Source organism: Pleurodeles waltl, chromosome 10 (genome assembly GCF_031143425.1).
Source record: "Pleurodeles waltl isolate 20211129_DDA chromosome 10, aPleWal1.hap1.20221129, whole genome shotgun sequence".
NCBI classification, from domain to species: domain Eukaryota; kingdom Metazoa; phylum Chordata; class Amphibia; order Caudata; family Salamandridae; genus Pleurodeles; species Pleurodeles waltl.
The window spans coordinates 765,787,376-765,814,600 of NC_090449.1; the positions used below are offsets into that span (position 1 = coordinate 765,787,376).

At 43.5% G+C, this 27,225-nt stretch overlaps 1 protein-coding gene across 1 annotated transcript in view; it reads right to left on the bottom strand.

Moving 5' to 3' along the window:
- The window catches only part of MYO3A (myosin IIIA), a 1,274,985-nt gene that overhangs the window by 989,736 nt on the left and 258,024 nt on the right, over positions 1–27,225 (bottom strand). The window contains exon 6 of the mRNA XM_069211361.1: positions 26,321–26,466. Coding sequence (XP_069067462.1) covers positions 26,321–26,466 — 146 coding nt within the window. The remainder of the gene's footprint in view (positions 1–26,320; positions 26,467–27,225) is intronic.

Genomic DNA, 27,225 nt, shown 5'->3' on the forward strand with positions numbered 1-27,225 from the left:
GACTTTTTCAAATTTTCCTGATCTATCTGCCTTAACCGGGCCGCAGCCTCTTGTTGGGAAAGTTTCCATATTTCATTGTACACTTCATACAAGAAACGCTTCCTACGTGGTGTCTTCGGGCCTGACAAAAAATCTTGCAAGTCAGTGTTATTAGACAGGAGAGTGAGATGTGTTTTTACTGCATCTAGCGAGGAATATTTTAACCATTGTTGACACAATTTTCCCACACTATATGTAGTAATAATTTCAGCATGTTCAGGTGATATATAGCGAGGGTCTGCCTGACTCGTCCTGAAACCCCCTGAGGAGGTGACTAAACGTTGATGACACCCATTGGTGTCTACAGGCCACAATAACCACCCACCCGGACGTGCAAATGAAGTGTTAAATGTACCATTCTGGACCCAGTCTGTAAGTTCACTAAAAGTGGCATTGATATATTTCTGCCAATCCTTCTTTTTTGTAGGGACAGGTATACTAGGCATATTCAATTCTCTAATCGTTGATAAGCCCAAACAGCTAGTCTGTTTTACTGTTTCATTTAAAAAAATCATCTGGATGGGAATGAGACATGCTCTAAACAATGTTTCTCTACCCTGTGTCTGCCAATGTTTTGTTCCCCAAACACTTTTCAAATCAACATTATTTGATCAATATTCATAACCTTCAATCGACAGTCGGGAAACAAAAGAATCTGAATATATGAATTTCGTATTAGTCAACAACATTTGCTTATCTTTAGACGGAGTTAACTTAAAATAATATGACTTAGCATCCATTGGATGATGCCCAGAAAAATACGCACATTTTTCAGAATATGTTTTAGAACTTCCCTTCGGGGGAGTCGGGCAATGCTCCCATTGCGTATAATCAAATATCGTTTTCGAACTACTTGCTTTATGTATAAATTGGTGCCCATAATAATTATAACAAAACATATCACCATAATTGTCTTTAAATTGGTAAACATCTTCATTCTCATTGACCGTATAGTATTGTAATTCATTCATCATGGAATCAACTGTCTTCACATCCCAATCATCAGATAAAGTGCCTGGTATTACGATATCATTCATAGATCATTTTAGAACATATGGTATTTGAATTATCTCAGTGGGACCGTATATATCAACATTACTTTATCCCACACAATCCCATCTGGAATTGGTACTGCAGAAATGTTCACAAAGGGCAAGTCTCTTCGACCCTTATGTGACGAAAAATGTGGCTTCAACACCTCCTCCACCTGTTCAACTACTGATCTCTCAGGAAGAAAATGACCATGTATCAACAGAAAAAAGGTAACGACAAACCCTACCCAGAGAAAAAATGCTATCATAGTCAATAAGAGCCACAGATAGTTCCAAGGAAAAACAAAATACGTATCTTTAAGCCAATAAATCAGCTTACGTGGACCTGGGGCAGGTGTTGAAGAGGCAAATGAGTCCGACAGATCATCGTTGTTTTTGGCAAAGTACCCAGAGGCAGTTCTTGTAAAAGGTGCCACTGTATTAAGTGGAGGAGTCGGTGTTTCTCGCGGTGGTACACTGTAGATCACACCACCCGCAACATCAGCAGTCATAGTGACTCGATCAAATGTTTCCAAATTATTTGTTGTCAGTGGAACTATCGCAAGATCATCTTCCACCCTCCCCAAGCTCGGAGAGGCAACAGTGTTGGTATAAATAACTTGGAGCGGAACATCTTCCCCAGTAGTGAGAGGGATTCGGGAACTACTGGACGTTCCTCTTGGTCTGCTGTGCATAATCGGCCACATGTTGTAACTTGACATTGTCAATGGAAACAAAGCGATTTTCTTTGGCACCTGGCAACGGTGGTAAAATAACAGTTCTTGTTCCGTGTATCCCCAACACAGGGACTGGTGCTTGATAAGAAGGGCCAAATTCTTTTTTCACTGCGACCTTTTCACGCACAAGATCCCCAACTCGGGGAATCCAACCAGTAGGCGTTACTGGCACATCCTTAAGTCCTATGGAGGCAGCACTTTTAGAAGAGTTATCTTCACGGAACTGTTGTAATTCCTGCAAAACAGTGACACGATCATTTATGTCAAAAGGCGTTTCCGCCGCCTCCACACTAGGACCATCTAGATCCAGAACAAACATTCGTGTTCCGAACAGGCACTCATATGAAGTACGACCCCCCCAGATACCTTCTAGGCAGGTTATTCAGTGTTCTCTGTACTCCATAAAGGTGGATTAGCCAACTAGGACCCATACCTAAGACTCTTGCCATTAAGGATTGCTTTAAATCGCGATTTAAATGCTCCACAACAGAATTTCCCTCGGGATGAAATGGAGACGAAAACTGGAGCTGGATCCCAATGAAGCCATGGTGTCCCTGAATGCCCTTGAGGCAAAAGCAGGGCCCTGGTCTGAATGGAACGCCGCAACTCCATATGTACCGACAAAGATACGCAAATCTTTAATAACAGTTCGAGCATCAGCCGAGCGTTGTGGCCATACCCACACAAAGTTGGAGCAAGAATCTACAGCCACCAGGATATATTTGTATGCACTGTCTGGTGTGAGTGGACCACAATGATCCAAGTACACACATTGTAATGGTCTGTTTGATATTAAGAGGGGCGTCTGCCGTGGCGCTTAGCCGTTGAAACTTTAATTTGTTGACAGATGTTGCAACAAAGGACATACTGCTTCGTTTCCTTATAGAGACCAGGCCACCAGTAACGGGCCTGTAACAGCGAAATTGTGGCGGCCACACCAGCATGTGCAGATGCCACCCCCTCATGCGCAGCACTAATCAATTGAGGTCTTACAACCTTATTGGGAATCTCGCGTACGCCTATGCCCGGAATTTTAACCTCAGCATTCAGCATACTTCCCATGAAGTATTGATATTTATTAGGAAATCCTTTAGGATAAGGCGCGCCATCAACCGTAGCTTTTATGTCAGCCAGAATCTCTGTGTCTGGTTCGGAACTCGAACGAGTAACTGTGGCCACAGTGGCAACTGCTGACTTTGTGGCTTCATCAGCCAAAGTATTCCCAGCAACGTGTATTCCAATGCGCTGGTGTCCAAGAGTATGTACAACATGGACCTTGGGTAGCATCTCCTTCAGTTCTGCTACCTTCCCCCACAGTAGTCTGTGTTTTATGGTGTTGCCCTTCGAATCTCTGAACCCATTCAATCGCCAGTAATGTAGGTATTCATTAAAGGACTGGACACAATAATATGTATCACAAACAATCAGTGTAAACTGTGTCGGATCCGTATGTTCCAGTGCCATCAATAGAGCTTTCAGCTCAGCTAATTGTGCCGTACAGTCCCCTAATGTTTGTGTATAAGTATGTTGGGGGCAGAATCTTTCCCCCTCCATATGGCCGCTCACTACTGCACATGCAGCTGAATATTGGTGTTTTGTCCCCACTGCCGGTTGCGCAGAGCCATCGGTGTACATGACTACTTGATAATGATCAATAGGCAACGTGTCAGAGGGAACTGGATATTCAATTTCATATTGCAAAAATTCCTGAGTCTGTAACTTAGGGTCAAAAATGTAATCTACATCAGTGGCTGTTAAAGACGTAGCCCATTGTATCCATCGTGGGTGCAATGCTTTCGCATTAGGAACACTCGCTTTTGTAACAGCCTCTAGGGCCGGAAAAGGGGAAACGACTATAATGCGTTTACCCTCGGCAAGAGGTCGTTCTTTAATAACAGCCATCTGGACAGCAGTGAGAATTTTTGCAGTTGGTGCGAATAGTTGTTCAGCAGCCGAATACAAATGAGACTTGTATCCAATCGGGACTTTCTCACCTTCATTAAAGGTGACGTACGTAAACCCAATGGCCCCAGCTATTACCCTGACGACCAAATGTGTCTTATTGTCCCGTGTATGTAAATGTTTTGCAGCTAGGAGATCTGCTTGCAACTCCCGAAGAGTATGTGTATGCTCAATCGTCCAGAATCTGCTTGAAAAATCAGGACGTATTAATTCGTATAATGGTTTTATGCGTGTGCATTGCCAGGAATGTATGTTCTGCCAAAATTTAGAAAGCCCAACAATGATTGTAATTTCTTAATCGTATTAGGTGGTTGCAATTGCGCACATTTTTCTAAAAATTGGGGCGCTAGGCTCTTACCTTCATTTGACAGCTCATATCCCAGGAATATGACGCTGAGGAAGGCAATTTTTGATTTCTTGAAGTTAAATTTGTAGCCAATTTTGGCAAACCCAACAACAATGCGGGCTACCTGTCTTAAATGTTGTAGTAACTCGTCATCCGTGATATATATATATCATCCACATATAACAATGCTTCAGGGTCCAACCCGTGTAAGATTTCAGTCACACGAGCCGCAAACAGTCCCGGGCTATTCTTATACCCCTGAGGCAAACTAAAACATTTTTTCTGGGAGCCTAACGCACTAAAGTGTGTAAGATCCCTACTTTCGGGTGCTATATTCTGGCAGAAGAAACCAATTGAGATGTCTAAAGTCCTTTTGTACTTTTTTTGCACAATGTTGTTCATTAGTGCCACGCTATGTGAATTTTGTATAGCATATGTACGTGTGTGTCCGTTCAAGTGTCTGTAGTCTAAGACTATTCTATATGAATGGTCCGGTTTAGCTACAGGGAACAAGGGATTATTCATCCGCGAGACACAGGGTTCAACTACTCTCTGGTATTCTAATTGCATAAGTATTTCTCTCACCTGTGCCCTTGCTTCATGTTTTATTGGATATTGCGGTTGTGGCTTAGGTTCGCCTTTAATCGGAATTACATGATATGGAGAATCCCTTTCCCACCCTACGTGGTTTCTATATAAGGCAGGGGCTTGTGCTAGAGCCCACTTGATGCTACAGGACTCTGCGAGTTCTCCTGGAACAAGTGGTGAGAACGAAGGTTTAATAACCTCCTCCCCAACTGGGCAGGTGCGAACAAAGTCAGACGGCCAATCTTGTTCAGCCAGTAAAATGTCATATATCTTGACCACACAATCCCAAAAGATTGCGTTTATAGTGCGTTCAATGTCTCCTTCCAATTGTAAGGTCACACTATATACCCTATCGGGTTCAGAGACACGCATATCTCCTGTTTCAACCTGTATGAAGTCATCAGTTGCTTTCACCTCCAGATGCTCTAGAAGATTCCGGCGAACTATTGTGACCTCTGCTGCGCTATCTAGCAGTGCCAGTTCCCACGTCTTGTTCTTCAGGAGAACTCTCTTCCTGTGTGGCATGTCTAACTGAGACTGCTGCCACCTTTTTCTTTTTAAACTGTTGTTTTTGTTGCATCAGTTCCTCTTCCTTCTTGACAGAAACCTCTGAAGAGCGTTGTGATTCCTGTCTTGGTTTCACGTACTCTGCTCTCCGCTCTGACCGCCCACCTCTCTCATTTCTCTTTTCCGATGAGTCCTGAAAGGAACTAGATTGGCGTGTATCAGTGTATTGATATCTATCAGGCGTTTTCAAGTTATCCCTATTTCTGAAATTATACCTAGTCTGCGGGGTCTCCGCTCTCGGAGATTCTCCCCTTTCTTTTTTAGGTGTCTGTTGTTTTTTCTCCCAGCGCTTTTTATTACCCTCAGGTTGTTGTTTAGTATTATCTTTACTAGTTTTCCCTTGAAACTGTGGTTTCTGTGGTCTAGCCCCTAGGCTATCTCGACCGATACTGGAATATGTTTCTGCTATTATTTTAGGCAGTTCCCGCTCCTGATCCAGTTGCGGGACGTCACGAAGACGCATACACACCGCTAGTGCTACCGCCTCCCCTTTAAGATTACTTAATATTATTGAAGAAACCGTGGCAAAATTGCCCATCAGTTGCATTCCCAAATCTAAGGCTGGGGCAGCCCCATATTCATCCTGAATCTGTTTAAGCACTTCCGGTAAGTTTGCCAGTGTCGGTGTTCCGTGTGCTGTTGTGTAGAGCGCGGCAAACACCGTGCCCCATGTATTACAATGTTCCACTGTGGGGACCATGCCAAATGGTAAACACATAGTTAATATTCTATGTTTGTCCTGAGGTCCCGTATGGGGAAATACCGCCTCCAGCGTATAATTTTTTTGCGCCAGCCAAAATGGAGTCTCCTCCCGTTTTTGCTGGAACCTTACCCATGATAGAGTGCACAGTCGCCGGGTTTATACCTGGAGCTACTGCATGTTGTTGTGCTGGAGCAGCACGTGCTGGGTTTGTATTTAGTGTCTGCTTCACAAATTGTACTAAGCGTCTATACGTAGCCATTAAGTCTGTATATAAACGACGAACTTCAGCCACTGGCATATTTGCAACTGCAGGATGTGGTGAATATGTGGCCAACAAAGGCCAGGTCGGACCATCATTACTCAGTGGACCTAACCTTACTGGTAATATTGTATGGGGTAGGGCGCCATCAAGCCAATTATTATGTTCTTGATAAGATAGAGGTATCTCTAAATATGCGTACGCCCTGTACTGGCCAGACACGTTTGCAATCGTATATGTGTGAAATGTGTTTGTGTTCCCATCAACTGCTGGAAATGTGACCCAAGAGTAAAAAAGTTCTGTCCTATAGGCTGCATGAGCAACCACCACAAATGTGACTGGACCCCCCTGGTTCGTAAGACCATTTGCAAGCAAATGCGCTGTGAGCGGTTGTCTCATATTAAGAGCTATTTGTATTACCTGGGGATTCGCCATTAGAAAAACAGCGATGGTTCAGAGAAGGCACACCAAAAACGGGGTCTTTCCTTTTAAAGTTCAAGCTTGAACAACCATCCGCTATATCTAGGATTACCTATATCGCGGTGGTGGAAGTCCTCAGTGCCACGGACGTCTCCGTTAAAGGAACTGAGGGATCATTATAATATATGAGACCGAGAGAGACTGGTGGACCCGAAAATTGGAGCCTGACCAATCGTTGGCGGCGCCATGTCGCGTAGGCTCTCATTATCCTAATAAGACTACTGGATTTTTGGGTAGCAGGGTCGTTCACAGTGTGGGAGACCAAGTCTAACCCACGGGGAAGGACCCTTGTCACCCTCAATCCGGTTTTGCTCCGGCTAACTAGCAGTGCCTCATCTCTCCCATGGGGAAGAGATGATTGGGCAGCCGAGAGCATGACATCTTCGTGCTTCCCAGGGAAGTTGTGGTCACTCAGATCCCAACCAGTTCTCTCATACACAGTGCGGTCTCATATATGAATGACAAAGGCAGTTTGAGTTTTAAAGATTGGTTTAATAAAACAACTGCTTTTTAGATAAAGCATGAGCTGCAATAACCAGAACCATACAACACAGTAGGATTGAAATAGTAACGAGGAGAGTGAAACATAAGAAAAACGGTATCATAGTGCTACTAGATTACGTTCTCTCTTCTAAGTTCCATTTTGAGCACAGCATGTTAACCTCTAAGCCTGCCTTTTGGGTTCCCCCGGGAGGACATCAACCCTCATACCTGAGCAAAGGCCTGTGATCTGGATCAGCATCTGAAACAGGGCAGTCAGCGTCTAGTTGCGGTTCCCTGGTCGGAATCTCCCTCTTACGCCGGTGTTCTAAGAAACTTCCCTACGTAAGAATGTGTACTTTCTACAAACCCTAAAGACTAAACTTCTACCACATCTATCGGCAAGGTACCAGACTGTATCCTTGACTGAAGCACAGAGCGAGCAAGAATGTATTGTTTGAGAACTCCGGTACTGAAGTAAGCTAAACAGTGTGACAGAAGAAAATAAAACAAGACCGTGAAATTGGCTATTGAAAAATAACAGTACGAGGCTAAATAAAATGCATCGAGAACAAAGTGCACAGAGGCCTAATGCTTTAAGCAAACGCACAAAGGCTATATTAAAAATGGCTACACTACACCGACAGTGCTGGCAGTATATCTGGCTCCCTATTATGACTTTCCTGCTGGGCCAGCGGACGGTAACAGTGTTTCTGTCCCCTGGCCCAGCGGAAAAGTCACATCAACATTGCAGCCGGCTCGTAATAGAGCGGGTGGCAATGTTGATGTGCAGCAGGTGCAGTAGCACCCATCGCTCATTTCACTGCCCGAAATTCAGGCAGTGAAATGCACGATGGGGCTGTGTCTGGGGGCCCGCACTGCCCATGCCAAGTGCATGGGCAGTGCGGGGGCCCCGAGGGGCACCCCAAGTCCCCCTTACCACCAGTCTTTCCATGGCGGTGCTAGTGCTACTAGATTATGTTCTCTCTTCTAAGTTCTATTTTGAGCACAGCATGTTAAGCTCTAAGCCTGCCTTTTGGGTTCCCCCGGGAAGACATCAACCCTCATACCTGAGCAAAGGCCTGTGATCTGGATCAGCATCTGCAACAGGGCAGTCAGCGTCTACTTGTGGTTCCCTGGTCGGAATCTCCCTCTTACATGTACCAGGACTAGGAAGTGTTTTTATAACTAACACGCCGGTATTCTAAGAAACGTCCCTACGTAAGAATGTGTACTTTCTACGAACCCTAAAGACTAAACTTCTACCACGTCTATCAGCAATGTACCAGACTGTATCCTTGACTGAAGCACAGAGCGAGCAAGAATGTATTGTTTGAGAACTCCGGTGCTGAAGTAAGCTAAACAGTGTGATAGAAGAAAATAAAACAAGACAGTGAAACTGGCTATTGAAAAATAACAGTGCAAGGCTAAATAAAATGCATCTAGAACAAAGTGCACAGAGGCCTAATGCTTTAAGCAAACGCACAAACGCTATATTAAAAATGGCTACACTACACTCTCCCCTTGTCGGTAGAAAGTGGTTTCAATCTAATCCTAAAAAATGCCCTATGTTAAAACAAAAGTATATAATTTCAACAAGTCAAGAGGACACCAAAGCACAATAATCCTAAATTTAAAAATAAGCATGCAGCTAAAAGCCAAATTCATAGAACAGAGTCAATTTAGACCAAATCCAATTCAAACAGTGCTCATTGAAAGCAGGAGGTTCTCCACTTCGGCAGATGACAAGACTGGAAAATCCACGCCAAAGTCTATTAAGGAGCAGGTGTGTTCCAAAGCCTCAGAATCAACCAAGGCGACATCCCGTGCAGGGCCAGTAAACAAGTTAATATCAACTTCCTCCAGGAAGGGTAATTCGTAATCAGCCTCACGAAGCAAATGCAGCTGCAGCGCGCATGTCTGGGAATGAGCCCTCATCGGGAACATCAACAGATCAGCATCAACCACTGGGGGGCGTTGCTGTGAGAGACAGACGTCAAGTGCATGTTCAAACGAGCACCAACGGCACCGAAACACGGGCTGCACACAATCCAAAACCGGTCTGAATGACAGAGACCAGTCACACTCCAAATGTCCCAGGAGTGTTGCTCCGAAGTGCTGCATCATACGTTCACGACACAACTGCGCCGATGGGAGCGCCCACATTCGTTCTTGTTGCGGCGGGACAGCCATTGCGGAAAAACAACAGCCACAGCAAAACGTCGGCTAATGAAGCCAAAGTGATCGGAAATCCCCCCAAAATGCTTCCGAAAATTGAACGAATAGCCGAAGGTATCAAACCAAATATGGAAGAGAAGGTGTGAACAAAACCAACACCTACGGCTTTAAAAAAATTTGCTAATCCAGCTGTGCTGGACGCATTAAATGTTCATCCCACGAGTTCACAAAAGTGGCTCGGGAAGTTGGTATTTAACAGGGACTGTATTTCTGCTGATGACCTTGCCACCTGAAGTGCGTAGGTCTCGCGCGCAGATGTAAGGGCCACATGCTTTTGAAACAATGGAGCCTTTAGTCTACTTAACTTGTCAAAATTCACCTTGGAAGTAGTAATGTGAGGCCAGATATCTGCAACCTCCAGTAAATTTAGTGGGGGGAAACAACACATTCCTGCAGCAAGTAACAACCTTGAGGAGGACGTAGCTGCCGTTTGAAAGCACCTGGAATGTGCGTTTAATCAAGGGGACCGGAACTCCCTTCAGATAGCAAGCCAGGTTTGCAACGAGGCATTACATGCCCCATGCAAGGACAACTGCTTACAAATCATCGAATGGCTAACTGAAGTCTTGCATTCACTACCGCTAAGAAAAACCTCTCTCAAGCCATTGAGACATTTGTACAAGAAGGGAAGTTCCCACACCTCATGTATATAACTATCTCCCAGCTTTTCATATCTGCCTACCGGAACATGTTTTAAACAAGAAGTGAATTGTAGTGTAGAAATAGGCAGATTAATAACCCTGTGTATCAACCACTCAGCTGAGGGAATCTCGGCCACGGTAAAAGGCAATCTTTCCAATTTTTCGATGTTAACCATAACATAAGTCGCCTCCTTCTTAGCCATCTGTTGTTGTTGTCGCGTCAAATTAAAGGAAAAAAATATCTCCCTGGCCCTGATGTGCTGCCACGGAACGCGACCCGCCTTCAGTGTCTGAAGTGTCCAACCCAACTGCACAATGGACCTTGTTTGACTTTGTCCATGATATAAAGAAGACATATCGGATCGTATAATGTCTATGGCAGAAGAAACGATGTTGTTGATGGTATATATTCGGTCGGACAGTGTGTGAATTCCATTATCCCCAACAGCTAATGACTTTTTCAAATTTTCCTGATCTATCTGCCTTAACCGGGCCGCAGCCTCTTGTTGGGAAAGTTTCCATATTTCATTGTACACTTCATACAAGAATCGCTTCCTACGTGGTGTCTTCGGGCCTGACAAAAAATCTTGCAAGTCAGTGTTATTAGACAGGAGAGTGAGATGTGTTTTTACTGCATCTAGCGAGGAATATTTTAACCATTGTTGACACAATTTTCCCACACTATATGTAGTAATAATTTCAGCATGTTCAGGTGATATATAGCGAGGGTCTGCCTGACTCGTCCTGAAACCCCCCGAGGAGGTGACAAAACGTTGATGACACCCATTGGTGTCTACAGGCCACAATAACCACCCGCCCGGACGTGCAAATGAAGTGTTATATGTACCATTCTGGACCCAGTCTGTAAGTTCACTAAAAGTGGCATTGATATATTTCTGCCAATCCTTTTTTTTTGTAGGGACAGGTATACTAGGCATATTCAATTCTCTAATCGTTGCTAAGCCCAAACAGCTAGTCTGTTTTACTGTTTCATTTAAAAAAATCATCTGGATGGGAATGAGACATGCTCTAAACAATGTTTCTCTACCCTGTGTCTGCCAATGTTTTGTTCCCCAAACACTTTTCAAATCAACATTATTTGATCAATATTCATAACCTTCAATCGACAGTCGGGAAACAAAAGAATCTGAATATATGAATTTCGTATTAGTCAACAACATTTGCTTATCTTTAGACGGAGTTAACTTAAAATAATATGACTTAGCATCCATTGGATGATGCCCAGAAAAATACGCACATTTTTCAGAATATGTTTTAGAACTTCCCTTCGGGGGAGTCGGGCAATGCTCCCATTGCGTATAATCAAACATCGTTTTCGGACTACTTGCTTATGTATAAATTGGTGCCCGTAATAATTATAACAAAACATGTCACCATAATTGTCTTTAAATTGGTAAACATCTTAATTCTCATTGACCGTATAGTATTGTAATTCATTCATCATGGAATCAACTGTCTTCACATCCCAATCATCAGACACAGTGCCTGGTATTACGATATCATTCATAGATAATTTTAGAACATATGGTATTTGAATTATCTCAGTGGGACCGTATATATCAAACATTACTTTATCCCACACAATCCCATCCGGAATTGGTACTGCAGAAATGTTCACAAAGGGCAAGTCTCTTCGACCCTTATGTGACGAAAAATGTGGCTTCAACACCTCCTCCACCTGTTCAACCACTGATCTCTCAGGAAGAAAATGACCATGTATCAACAGAAAAAAGGTAACGACAAACCCTACCCAGAGAAAAAATGCTATCATAGTCAATAAGAGCCACAGATAGTTCCAAGGAAAAACAAAATACGTATCTTTAAGCCAATAAATCAGCTTACGTGGACCTGGGGCAGGTGTTGAAGAGGCAAATGAGTCCGACAGATCATCGTTGTTGTTGGCAAAGTACCCAGAGGCAGTTCTTGTAAAAGGTGCCAATGTATTAAGTGGAGGAGTCGGTGTTTCTCGCGGTGGTACACTGTAGATCACACCACCCGCAACATCAGCAGTCATAGTGACTCGATCAAAAGTTTCCAAATTATTTGTTGTCAGTGGAACTATCGCAAGATCATCTTCCACCCTCCCCAAGCTCGGAGAGGCAACAGTGTTGGTATAAATAACTTGGAGCGGAACATCTTCCCCAGTAGTGAGAGGGATTCAGGAACTACTGGACGTTCCTCTTGGTCTGCTGTGCATAATCGGCCACATGTTGTAACTTGACATTGTCAATGGAAACAAAGCGATTTTCTTTGGCACCTGGCAACGGTGGTAAAATAACAGTTCTTGTTCCGTGTATTCCCAATCACAGGGACTGGTGCTTGATAAGAAGGGCCAAATTCTTTTTTCACTGCGACCTTTTCACGCACAAGATCCCCAACTCGGGGAATCCAACCAGTAGGCGTTACTGGCACATCCTTAATTCCTGTGGAGGCAGCACTTTTAGAAGAGTTATCTTCACGGAACTGTTGTAATTCCTGCAAAACAGTGACACGATCATTTATGTCAAAAGGCGTTTCCGCCGCCTCCACACCAGGACCATCTAGATCCAGAACAAACATTCGTGTTCCGAACAGGCACTCATATGAAGTACGACCCCCCAGATACCTTCTAGGCAGGTTATTCAGTGTTCTCTGTACTCCATAAAGGTGGATTAGCCAACTAGGACCCATACCTAAGACTCTTGCTATTAAGGATTGCTTTAAATCGCGATTTAAATGCTCCACAACAGAATTTCCCTCGGGATGAAATGGAGACGAAAACTGGAGCTGGACCCCAATGAAGCCTTGGTGTCCCTGAATGCCCTTGAGGCAAAAGCAGGGCCCTGGTCCGAATGGAACGCCGCAACTCCATATGTACCGACAAAGATACGCAAATCTTTAATAACAGTTCGAGCATCAGCCGAGCGTTGTGGCCATACCCACACAAAGTTGGAGCAAGAATCTACAGCCACCAGGATATATTTGTATGCACTGTCTGGTGTGAGTGGACCACAATGATCCAAGTACACACATTGTAATGGTCTGTTTGATATTAAGAGGGGCGTCTGCGGTGGCGCTTAGCCGTTGAAACTTTAATTTGTTGACAGATGTTGCAACAAAGGAGATACTGCTTCGTCTCCTTATAGAGACCAGGCCACCAGTAACGGGCCTGTAACAGCGAAATTGTGGCGGCCACACCAGCATGTACAGATGCCACCCCCTCATGCGCTGCACTAATCAATTGAGGTCTTACAACCTTATTGGGAATCTCGCGTACGCCTATGCCCGGAATTTTAACCTCAGCATTCAGCATACTTCCCATGAAGTATTGATATTTATTAGGAAATCCTTTAGGATAAGGCGCGCCATCAACCGTAGCTTTTATGTCAGCCAGAATCTCTGTGTCTGGTTCGGAACTCGAACGAGTAACTGTGGCCACAGTAGCAACTGCTGACTTTGCGGCTTCATCAGCCAAAGTATTCCCAGCAACGTGTATTCCAACGCGCTGGTGTCCAAGAGTATGTACAACATGGACCTTGGGTAGCATCTCCTTCAGTTCTGCTACCTTCCCCCACAGTAGTCTGTGTTTTATGGTGTTGCCCTTCGAATCTCTGAACCCATTCAATCGCCAGTAATGTAGGTATTCATTAAAGGACTGGACACAATAATATGTATCACAAACAATCAGTGTAAACTGTGTCGGATCCGTATGTTCCAGTGCCATCAATAGAGCTTTCAGCTCAGCTAATTGTGCCGTACAGTCCCCTAATGTTTGTGTATAAGTATGTTGGGGGCAGAATCGTTCCCCCTCCATATGGCCGCTCACTACTGCACATGCAGCTGAATATTGGTGTTTTGTCCCCACTGCCGGTTGCGCAGAGCCATCGGTGTACATGACTACTTGATAATGATCAATAGGCAACGTGTCAGAGGGAACTGGATATTCAATTTCATATTGCAAAAATTCCTGAGTCTGTAACTTAGGGTAAAAAATGTAATCTACATCAGTGGCTGTTAAAGACGTAGCCCATTGTATCCATTGTGGGTGCAATGCTTTCGCATTAGGAACACTCGCTTTTGTAACAGCCTCTAGGGCCGGAAAAGGGGAAACGACTATAATACGTTTACCCTGGGCAAGAGGTCGTTCTTTAATAACAGCCATCTGGACAGCAGTGAGAATTTTTGCAGTTGGTGCGAATAGTTGTTCAGCAGCCGAATACAAGTGAGACTTGTATCCAATCAGGACTTTCTCACCTTCATTAAAGGTGACGTACGTAAACCCAATGGCCCCAGCTATTACCCTGACGACCAAATGTGTCTTATTGTCCCGTGTATGTAAATGTTTTGCAGCTAGGAGATCTGCTTGCAACTCCCGAAGAGTATGTGTATGCTCAATCGTCCAGAATCTGCTTGAAAAATCAGGACGTATTAATTCATATAATGGTTTTATGCGTGTGCATTGCCAGGAATGTATGTTCTGCCAAAATTTAGAAAGCCCAACAATGATTGTAATTTCTTAATCGTATTAGGTGGTTGCAATTGCGCACATTTTTCAAAAAATTGGGGCGCTAGGCTCTTACCTTCATTTGACAGCTCATATCCCAGGAATATGACGCTGAGGAAGGCAATTTTTGATTTCTTGAAGTTAAATTTGTAGCCAATTTTGGCAAACCCAACAACAATGCGGGCTACCTGTCTTAAATGTTGTAGTAACTCGTCATCCGTGATATATATATATCATCCACATATGACAATGCTTCAGGGTCCAACCCGTGTAAGATTTCAGTCACACGAGCCGCAAACAGTCCCGGGCTATTCTTATACCTCTGAGGCAAACTAAAACATTTTTTCTGGGAGCCTAACGCACTAAAGTTTGTAAGATCCCTACTTTCGGGTGCTATATTCTGGCAGAAGAAACCAATTGAGATGTCTAAAGTCGTTTTGTACTTTTTTTGCACCATGTTGTTCATTAGTGCCGCGCTATGTGAATTTTGTATAGCATATGTACGTGTGTGTCCGTTCAAGTGTCTGTAGTCTAAGACTATTCTATATGAATGGTCCGGTTTAGCTACAGGGAACAAGGGATTATTCATCCGCGAGACACAGGGTTCAACTACTCCCTGGTATTCTAATTGCATAAGTATTTCTCTCACCTGTGCCCTTGCTTCATGTTTTATTGGATATTGCGGTTGTGGCTTAGGTTCGCCTTTAATCGGAATTACATGATATGGAGAATCCCTATCCCACCCTACGTGGTTTCTATATAAGGCAGGGGCTTGTGCTAGAGCCCACTTGATGCTACAGGACTCTGCGAGTTCTCCTGGAACAAGTGGTGAGAACGAAGGTTTAATAACCTCCTCCCCAACTGGGCAGGTGCAAACAAAGTCAGACGGCCAATCTTGTTCAGCCAGTAAAATGTCATATCTTGACCACACAATCCCAAAAGATTGCGTTTATAGTGCGTTCAATGTCTCCTTCCAATTGTAAGGTCACACTATATACCCTATCGGGTTCAGAGACACGCATATCTGCTGTTTCAACCTGTATGAAGTCATCAGTTGCTTTCACCTCCAGATGCTCTAGAAGATTCCGGCGAACTATTGTGACCTCTGCTGCGCTATCTAGCAGTGCCAGTGCCCACGTCTTGTTCTTCAGGAGAACTCTCTTCCTGTGTGGCATGTCTAACTGAGACTGCTGCCACCTTTTTCTTTTTAAACTGTTGTTTTTGTTGTATCAGTTCCTCTTCCTTCTTGACAGAAACCTCTGAAGAGCGTTGTGATTCCTGTCTTGGTTTCACGTACTCTGCTCTCCGCTCTGACCGCCCACCTCTCTCATTTCTCTTTTCCGATGAGTCCTGAAAGGAACGAGATTGGCGTGTATCAGTGTATTGATATCTATCAGGCGTTTTCAAGTTATCCCTATTTCTGAAATTATACCTAGTCTGCGGGGTCTCCGCTCTCGGAGATTCTCCCCTTTCTTTTTTAGGTGTCTGTTGTTTTTTCTCCCAGCGCTTTTTATTACCCTCAGGTTGTTGTTTAGTATTATCTTTACTAGTTTTCCCTTGAAACTGTGGTTTCTGTGGTCGACCCCTAGGCTATCTGGACCGATACTGGAATATGTTTCTGCTAATATTTTAGGCAGTTCCCGCTCCTGATCCAGTTGCGGGACGTCACGAAGACGCATACGCACCGCTAGTGCTACCGCCTCCCCTTTAAGATTACTTAATATTATTGAAGAAACCGTGGCAAAATTGCCCATCAGTTGCATTCCCAAATCTAAGGCTGGGGCAGCCCCATATTCATCCTGAATCTGTTTAAGCACTTCCGGTAAGTTTGCCAATGTCGGTGTTCCGTGTGCTGTTGTGTAGAGCACGGCAAACACCGTGCCCCATGTATTACAATGTTCCACTGTGGGGACCATGCCAAATGGTAAACACATAGTTAATATTCTATGTTTGTCCTGAGGTCCCGTATGGGGAAATACCGCCTCCAGCGTATAATTTTTTTGCGCCAGCCAAAATGGAGTCTCCTCCCGTTTTTGCTGGAACCTTACCCATGATAGAGTGCACAGTCGCCGGGTTTATACCTGGAGCTACTGCATGTTGTTGTGCTGGAGCAACACGTGCTGGGTTTGTATTTAGTGCTGCTTCACAAATTGTACTAAGCGTCTATACGTAGCCATTAAGTCTGTATATAAACGACGAACTTCAGCCACTGGCATATTTGCAACTGCAGGATGTGGTGAATATGTGGCCAACAAAGGCCAGGTCGGACCATCATTACTCAGTGGACCTAACCTTACTGGTAATATTGTATGGGGTAGGGCGCCATCAAGCCAATTATTATGTTCTTGATAAGATAGAGGTATCTCTAAATATGCATACGCCCTGTACTGGCCAGACACGTTCGCAATCGTATATGTGTGAAATGTGTTTGTGTTCCCATCAACTGCTGGAAATGTGACCCAAGAGTAAAAAAGTTCTGTCCTATAGGCTGCATGAGCAACCACCACAAATGTGACTGGACCCCCCTGGTTCGTAAGACCATTTGCAAGCAAATGCGCTGTGAGCGGTTGTCTCATATTAAGAGCTATTTGTATTACCTGGGGATTCGCCATTAGAAAAACAGCGATGGTTCAGAGAAGGCACACCAAAAACGGGGTCTTTCCTTTTAAAGTTCAAGCTTGAACAACCATCCGCTATATCTAGGATTACCTATATCGCGGTGGTGGAAGTCCTCAGTGCCACGGACGTCTCCGTTAAAGGAACTGAGGGATCATTATAATATATGAGACCGAGAGAGACTGGTGGACCCGAAAATTGGAGCCTGACCAATCGTTGGCGGCGCCATGTCGCGTAGGCTCTCATTATCCTAATAAGACTACTGGATTTTTGGGTAGCAGGGTCGTTCACAGTGTGGGAGACCAAGTCTAACCCACGGGGAAGGACCCTTGTCACCCTCAATCCGGTTTTGCTCCGGCTAACTAGCAGTGCCTCATCTCTCCCATGGGGAAGAGATGATTGGGCAGCCGAGAGCATGACATCTTCGTGCTTCCCAGGGAAGTTGTGGTCACTCAGATCCCAACCAGTTCTCTCATACACAGTGCGGTCTCATATATGAATGACAAAGGCAGTTTGAGTTTTAAAGATTGGTTTAATAAAACAACTGCTTTTTAGATAACAAAGCATGAGCTGCAATAACCAGAACCATACAACACAGTAGGATTGAAATAGTAACGAGGAGAGTGAAACATAAGAAAAACGGTATCATAGTGCTACTAGATTACGTTCTCTCTTCTAAGTTCCATTTTGAGCACAGCATGTTAACCTCTAAGCCTGCCTTTTGGGTTCCCCCGGGAGGATATCAACCCTCATACCTGAGCAAAGGCCTGTGATCTGGATCAGCATCTGAAACAGGGCAGTCAGCGTCTAGTTGCGGTTCCCTGGTCGGAATCTCCCTCTTACGCCGGTGTTCTAAGAAACTTCCCTACGTAAGAATGTGTACTTTCTACAAACCCTAAAGACTAAACTTCTACCACATCTATCGGCAAGGTACCAGACTGTATCCTTGACTGAAGCACAGAGCGAGCAAGAATGTATTGTTTGAGAACTCCGGTACTGAAGTAAGCTAAACAGTGTGACAGAAGAAAATAAAACAAGACCGTGAAACTGGCTATTGAAAAATAACAGTACGAGGCTAAATAAAATGCATCGAGAACAAAGTGCACAGAGGCCTAATGCTTTAAGCAAACGCACAAAGGCTATATTAAAAATGGCTACACTACACCGACAGTGCTGGCAGTATATCTGGCTCCCTATTATGACTTTCCTGCTGGGCCAGCGGACGGTAACAGTGTTTCCGTCCCCTGGCACAGCGGAAAAGTCACATCAACATTGCAGCCGGCTCGTAATAGAGCGGGTGGCAATGTTGATGTGCAGCAGGTGCAGTAGCACCCATTGCTCATTTCACTGCCCGAAATTCAGGCAGTGAAATGCACGATGGGGCTGTGTCTGGGGGCCCCGCACTGCCCATGCCAAGTGCATGGGCAGTGCGGGGGCCCCGAGGGGCACCCCAAGTCCCCTTAACCACCAGTCTTTCCATGGCGGTGTTTACCGCCGTGGATAGGCTGGCGGTTGGGGACTCATAATCCCCAGGGCACCGCTGGCTTGGGGATTATGACCGCCAGGTGGAAGCCTGGCGGTATGTTGGAGGGGCCAGTGGTATGGCTGTGGCTATAGCACCACGGTAATAATAGCTGGCGGAACACCGCCAGCCTGTTGGGGGTGTTACTGACAGCTTACCGCCGGCCGCCAGGGTCGTAATGAGGCCCATAGTGTGTAGAGCAGGCTAGATGAACTTCCCCAGGTGTCGAACAATAGCGACACTGACTGGAGAAGAAGATGCAACATTTTCAATACCTGATGAGCCTGATGATGAGGACATCGTACCTCGAACCAATCGACAACCTGAGAGCGACGAAATATTATAATTCATAGATTTGAAGAGTTGAATGTATTGGGTAGCGTCATATATGGTGACTAATTGACCAATTAGGAATTAGGGGATGGACTGGGCAACTTTAATATAATGTCATGAGAGAGGGAAAATTCTTCAGACCTTCAGACCTCATTCCAAAATTTGTATGCTATATTGGGGAAGAAGAGATTTGAGACTTTGTCATTGGGCTCATGCTCTTGAGAGCCTGATGCGTTGCTGATCGATTGATGACCTGAAGACGAAGACTGACTTTGTTGCTGAACCATTCCGTGGATAGGTAGCTATGACAATGTGACTGATCGACTTTTGTGCCTTTCTTTCTAGGTACCAACTGCGCTGTTTAAATAATTTTTCTCCTAGCTAGATATTTTCCAAATTCATGTTCTAAATTGTTTTCGCATGAAGTCCCACATGCTAATGCTAATCTGGGTTAGGTAAGGTTCTTTTGGGTGACGCTGACAGTGACAAATGATTGACGAACTGGTTGCTGAACTCTGCTATTAATGTTGATATATTCATGGTTTGTTGGCTTATGCTGAAGCATTGGAGCATATGTTTTCTCAAGTTCTGATTAGATTATGTTATTGGTGGTCACTAATGAACTAAATTCTGAGCTGATTGAATAAAGTTTGAATTAACCATATGGATTAGTATTGTAACTAATAGGGAAATAATTGTTAAGCTGTATATTGAGTTGTGGTTATTCATGAAATGTTGACATAATTGACTAAAGATTAATGTTTTTCTTAGTGGTCATATTGATTATCGACAACATTGGTCACTACATGGCTAGGATACTCCATGCGAATCAAAAGGTTCATCGGCCTATACACAGGTAAGCACAAATGTGTGCTCAACCACAGTTTTATTGTAGTGTATTTATTTTTTTGTATGGTGCTCTTCTTACAATAGAAGGTGACAACTTCAGAATATGTTAGAAACAAGCACCATGCAACAGAATGAGGATAAAGAGGGAGGGCTCAACACGTCAAAGGAGCAATGCCATTAAAGAGGCGTCCTTGGTAAATGTGGATCTTTAGCAATTACTTTAACAAATGTTGTCATCTATAATGATCTTTGATGCCGACCATAGAATTTCTAAATGCTCTGCAGTAAAGACAACAACTTCCTTCACCTGTCTTCCTTGGCTGTTGGATTGACAATATGATTGGCCTGCCTGCTTCTGAAGTCTCTAGACAGAAGGACAACTGAGATGTAAGGTATATGGGTCACTTTTCCAGATTGCCTTGTGCATGATCCAGGCCATGAAGGATTATATGGAATCAGGGGTTGCAGGTCGACTGAAGCTTTCCAAGCCTGGCAGTATGTGGTCCCAGTGTTTCAATGTGAAGTGAATTACACTGATGAGGAACACTCTGGGTTTCATTGAGAGGGAAGTTCAAGCTATGTGGATGGTACATCATCAATTTCTGGAGAGTTTTCTGATCTGGGTCTTGAAACTGATTTTGTGTTCTGAAATAGATTTGAGATTCATGGCAAAATGGGAGGGTGTCAGAGGTACTCATACAATTCAGGGCTTGTTAAAGGAATGTTGATATGTTGTAAATGACCCTATTGGAATACACGAGAGAAATACATTCACACAGTTTAATTTCCATATTTAAAAAAAACAAGCAATGTTTTCCTTGAATCCTGATTAGTAGGTTAAATGATGCATGGAAGGCATAATTATAGCTACCTGGGCACAAGGGTTATGCTTTCTTTTAAATAACAGCACAATTGTTAGGTTGCTAATGTTTCCATAACTGCATCAATCAGCAATTCTGTGTGCTCTTCTTCCAGTTTAAGCTAAACTTTGAGAATGCTTGCCCTGATCAAAGTTTGCTTTGTTAACACTATTTAGCACTGGATTTAATGCACTGGCCTAGCATATAGCTTTTCGTAATTGGAACAGCTTTACAACGATTCTGGCAGGTTCTACATCTGTGATTGCCTAAAGGACAGAACCAAAGTTATTTATCAGATTAAATTTAATTGGTGCTCTCTTCCAAAAGAGTTGCAAGAGTGGTTCTGATACAATCTGTTAGGTCTCACAAAACATGAGGACACAGGAGACTGGTAACTTTAAAGATATGGCACCCAGGAAAGTGGAAAATAAGTACTCATACCCAAAAGACTAGATTTCCCAGATTCACAAGCAAAGCCTCATTCACAAGAGGTCCAGCACAACCAAGCACACTTCTGGGTCAATAGTGGAAAAACAGGTATTTCAAACCCCCTGGGATAGGGTTCCCTTGTCTGGCAGCAGCGATTGTTGTGACTGTTTGCTGTTCTTTACAGTTTGCACTCAGTTTGTTTAGATCCCTTCATATTTGCTGTTTTATCCTTTAATCAGTTCCCTAATTCCCTTGCTTACTGTTTGTAGTTCTGGCGTTGTTACCGTCTTGTCAGTTTGCCTCCTTGTCCAGACCTCTCCTCCTCTCTTCTGTTGCAGCATGGGCATTTCTTCGGCTTCTAAGAGGGGTGTGCAGTAAAGCTGGTGCTAGGCACCACTTAACCTTAGCTTGTACCGGGTAAATCCCACACCTTGTTACCTTTACATCTAACTTCTATTCTATTTTGTCAACCCTTTGGTAACTGTGTTCTCTCACCCCTAAGTGGAGAACTTTGATATTCATAGTTTGGCCCTAAGATGCTGGGCCCTTGAAATCAATTCTTGGTTAGAGGAACATCAGCTGGTAAGAATGTCTCTCTCTCATCTCACATGCACTTGTAGCCATCGCTGTCTTGAGCAGCCCTTTGCTTTTCTCTGGTAAGGGCTAGTGAGGGCATGACTACAGGAGAGGATATTTGGAGTGTCACCTTCCCAGCAATTGTGTGCATTTTCCAGTTGAAAGTTGAGCTAGGGACTCTTTCTATGGTTTCTCAGTGTCTCTATTTGTTTCCCCTTGGGCTCATCACAGCAGAGGCCTGTATCACTTTTAACCATAAAAAAATATTTTGACAGGTGCCTCGTCTGTTTTCTTTCACTACATGCCAAGGACAAAGTTATCACTCAGTGATGTTGAGACCTAATGGCTCTAACGTAATCTGAAGCAGTGTATTCAAGGTAGAGAACTGTGCTTCTTGTCTCTTATACCCTAAAATAAGTTCTCACTGCATATTATTAGGTACCAGGGGCCTGTAGACAGTGCCAAAACATCTTTGTCATAGTCAGAGAGCTATTTTTCTGTAGGTCTTCATTTGTTTTGGAGAGGGAAGGGATGTGAAATGAACAAGTAGTACAAAAGTACACAAATTCCTCCCTTGTACTTTTATATTAGCAAATTTGGAGGAGAGGATACTCCATTTCAAGGGTACCCTCTATGTCAAACTGAAGTTCCTCCCACTTCATTTAGAGTCAGACAGAACAGAAGTACGTCAGCAGGAGAGACTTCTCTATCTCTGCCACTTACATATACCGCCAATGGGCCGATAGAGGAAGGACCATTGGAAGTTTGGCTATTTAACTGCCCTCTCAAATTAGAGTGGGCAGACATTGGTCACATTTCATGGTCTGTCACCGCCAAGTGAACTCTGGCAGTAAGGAGCAGAGAAAACTTGTAAATTACCCCCACTTAGGATCTCCCATGGCGAAGGGGTGATTGCGCTTTTTAATATTATTTCCAAAATGAAATTCCCACTAGGAATTTTGTTTTAGAAAATAAAAAAATACTAAACATTTGCCACAAAGTAGTCCATCAGACATTCAGTGCAATGACAGGAACCACCATAAAGGGAGTTCCTGCCAATGCAGGAAATGTCTACGGGGCCATCGGACATCTCTAAATTTGGAGGCTGTGTACTCCGTCAAGGTGACTGAGTAGTTTACTCCATCACCCTGACAGGTAAAATCTTGTCTGTCAAACACTAAATCAGGCTCTTAGATCCCTTCCACATGTCTGTTCCTTCTTCCCAGGTGTCTGTCTAGCAAGGAAATCTCTGCCTCTCTAGCTACCAATATACATATCTACACAGCATTGCCTTCATAAAAATCAATTCGGTAAAGATGATGAAGCTCCTTTTTCCATTGCTATTGAGTGACAGAGTACATGGCATAGAAATTACGCGCTGGTTTCTCTGAAGTTCAGTCCTCCACTTCATCATCCCATTCTGTTTTTGGCATCCACAGAAGATTATACTGTTATGTGAACATATCCTCAAGCTTGAAATGTTCTTGCTCGTATATGTTTCTGAAGTGGAGTCCACTGGTCATTGGGCGATACATTTGTGCTGTGTATTTGATACCTTAAAAACGGAATTGATGTGGCACACACAAACAAGGGAAATATGTATTTTGCATCAAGTGTATCAGCTCACTAAGCTGTTTTATCGGCACTGGAACCTATGACCTGAAAGTCTTTATGCAAAGATCACTGCAACAGAACCTCAACCTTGTGAGCAGTCTAATTGGATTGCCATCTTTAAACTTCATGTAACAGAATTTGCTGCAGATGAGTTTCTTTTAGCATGTGTATAAATTACCAACGTTCTACTTGCTGTTAGCACGTTCTTATTAGCAACACATTGCGAATATTTAGATTTGAAGGGTGTCAAGGATGTAAATTACTTTTCAGAAAATCGTCATCCCTCCTTTTAACACACTTAAAAAAGTCTCTACACTGCTAAAGCTGTTCATTCAAATACCCAACCCCTCTGGTATGCAGTCTTTTTTAGTTGGATAAACCACAAGTCTCAGACTCACACTTCCATGAATCTCAATGACTAATCTATACCCTGGGTAGTGAGGGCTCCAAAATGCTGTGCTCCTTTCCAACTGGACTGGCTAGGAGCTTCCATGAAGACAGAGTCAGTGGCAGAAGGGCAGGCCATCAGAATGTTAGCACTGGCTGTCAGGCTCGTTCCTATCCAGAAGAAGCAGGCAGCATTAGGATTCTGGAATTACAACTAGCAACAGAATCAATGCAGGTCCAGTACAGGTTCAACAGGGTGGGGGAAAGCTGCTCCGGATTATATGTTAAAGCTATTGGACAAACTCCACTTCAATGCAGAGTCTCTGCATCCTTGAAGTTCAAAGGGTCAAACCATTCAGGTTGTACCAAGGTTCCTCTCCTCTGTGAGGTGGTTAGGAAGCCTCCTCCACAAAAAGCAATGCAGTGGTCACCATCTACATTCAGATGGATAGGTACCCCTTTCACGGGCCATCTCTGGGAGTAAACCTTGCAAATTCCCCCAGATACTACTGGAAACAAAGACCGAAAGTGGAAGAAGTGGAGTTTGGAAATGTTCTCTATAAGCAGCATCCATCCTGCATCTTGCAATCATCATCTTACCAATGAATATTGGAATACCTACTAGCAAGCCTAACACAAGTTGCACCAGTAAAGTTTGTGATGCGAACACACAGTGAATGTGATCAATTTCTGCAAAGGCTGTGGTCATAATGCTCATGGGTTTTTGTCGGCCCAATTGACTTATTTGTAAATTCCACTTGGCAGCTCCTCTGGTTCCAGGTATGGCACCTTAAATGCTGCAATAATAATGCCACTAGCCAAGTCTTGTTTTTGGAGTGTGAAAGGAGGCAAGCCCCTTGAGACTATAGGATGAAATGATAAGGTAAGGGTCTCTTTATTAGGGCGTATCAGAAGGGTGCTGCTGTGGAGAACCAATTTGCAGTTTGAGCAGTCCATCAAAATGATGTGTTCCACAAAATTTGCCTAAACGTAAAGTATCAAGGAACTTTCTCTGCCAACTATCCAAAGGATATTTCCTAGCAACTGTTGTTAAAAACTGATACCATGCCAATAGTTGTCTTTTTCATGTTTCCAGTCAATGACGCTCAGATGTTTTACCAGCAAGTGTACTGATGGTAGAAATATCCAATGCCCACTATCTGTTTGATTGGTCACTCATACAGCATCACTAGCATTTTACACAGGTTACATCAAGGTAATTTCACCAGTTGACAGGTAAGCACTATTAAAAACTCTGTAGTAATGAATGTGATATTCTATCTAATATAATGTAAATTGCATTTCTAATGCACAACTGTTATTCCGATGAGTGTACTGGTGCTCAGCACTAAGGTGAACACTATTGGGAGAAAAAACCCTAAACCTTTGTAAAGGACCACGCTTTAAATTCTTTTCGAAATAGGGAGGTGGCAGAAATACTCGGAAGTTCTACTGGTAGCTTCTTCCAGGGGGGAGGTCCCAAAAAGGAAAAAAGCCTGCCCCCGATTCTGGACCAGCTAGTCCTAGGGGCTTTGGCCAGAAAAAGGTTTGAGGAAAGCAACTGCCTAAAGGGCACCTAAAAGCTAATCCTTTTCCTAAGGTGGCCCACGCTTGACTGATGAAAGGCCTTATGGGTCCAGAGCAGAGTTTTGAAGTGAATTTTCCTCCTAACAGGCAGCCAGTGCAAATATCTAATGTGTGCAGAGTCGTGTGTTCTTAGGGGTAGACCCACCGATAAGCAGGCTTCTGCATTTTGAACCACCTGTAGTTTGTTTACCAGATAGTCTGGCAGACCCAAATACACAGCAGAACCGTAGTCGAGACTGGATGTAATTAGGGCCTATAGTACCAGTTTCCCAGGCAGAGAGTGGAAGAAGATACAAAAATATCCTCAGTACTCGTAAACGACCAGAACAGACCCCAACTACAGCATTGACCTGCAATTGAAAGGAGAGCTCCCCATCCAACATAATGCCAAGATTATTTATAGCATTTGTTTGATGTATTGGTGGGGGGCATTTACTGGTCAAAAGGATTTCCAAGGCTCTTCAGCTCTTTCACCAAAAAAACAGTACCTCCGTTTTCTCAGCATTGCATTTCAGCTTATGATGCGTTATCCATATTCAATCATCATATTTCACTTCTATACAAAGTGTAGTAAAAGACGCCTGGATAAATTCTAGTTAGTTGCAACCTTAATGATTAGTTGGTGGTAAGGAAAGCTTTAATGAATCCAACGCACAATGAAAGTTTTATGAGAAATGTAAAACTGCAATAACAGAATACACAATTTATTATCCAGGTGGGGCACATGTCATCAGTAAGATCTTTCATGGTAGTAATAGTAAATATTGATAATATTTATCTGACAGTAACATAATTTATCATGCAACCTTGCTATGTTTGTTTCTATCAAGGTGGCTGGTAGGGTAGATATTGTTTTTCAGCATAAGTCGGCTTGCTGATGACTGAACTAGTTCAATTTTAACTGAACCATTCAGCTGTCACTCTAGTAATACAACACACTGTGCCAGAAATTTAGAAGCTTGATAAGCATACCTTGGAATTTTAAACAGGGCTCTCATTGGATGCAAATCAGCCAAGGGTGGATCGCCATCTGCAAGCTCAATAGCAGTAATGCCAAGGGACCATGCATCACATCTGGCATCATAGGTGGTGTCCATCTGCTGCTCACAAGCAATCACCTGTGAAATTGGTTCACAAAAATAAAAAATTCATTTAACCCTTTGATAGACTCGAAAACTGAACACTGTTCTGCCTGACAAAATGCTACGTTCCTATTGTTTTTTTTTTCCACTTGATAATAATAAAATACACTGCTTTATGATGTGGTTGTGCTATCTCACTGTGTAATACACTTACCAATCACTTTAGGGAAAGTAGACTTTGTTTGTTAAACCCTCTAGCTCAATCCTGTATAGCTGTGGCTCTGAGTAGCAAGATTTACACAAAGGAGGAAGTGTAAAGCTTTTTAACAGCACCAAAACATTTGAAGAGGAAATATACAAGACACTCAAAAAATCCGACATCAATTTATAAAAAGACTGTATTTATTTTTATTTTGTTTTTTTATACATCACAATAAAAATGATCCACCGGAGGGGCTCAAGGGCTGAAGATTCTACAAGGTACAGTAAATATGGGCTAGGTACTCAACCACAAACAAGCACTGGCAAATTCACTTAGAAACTTTTTGAGCTAAAACATTTGGCTAGCTGTATTGTAGTCAGAGTTAATTTGGGCCACAGAGAGCCAGCCAGGGGGACCAGATAGGACCTCAGAAACAGTTATCTCAGCACTTGAAGCAGTCTTCAGTCAGTTCCAGGCCCTTTTATCCTTTGATAGAGGTTCCGATAGAGGTGGTTCTGGTGCAAGGGATGCAGGAGTGTGAAGATGCTCAAGGATGCTGTGGATAGGATGCAGTCAAGGGGGAATTCCTGCGG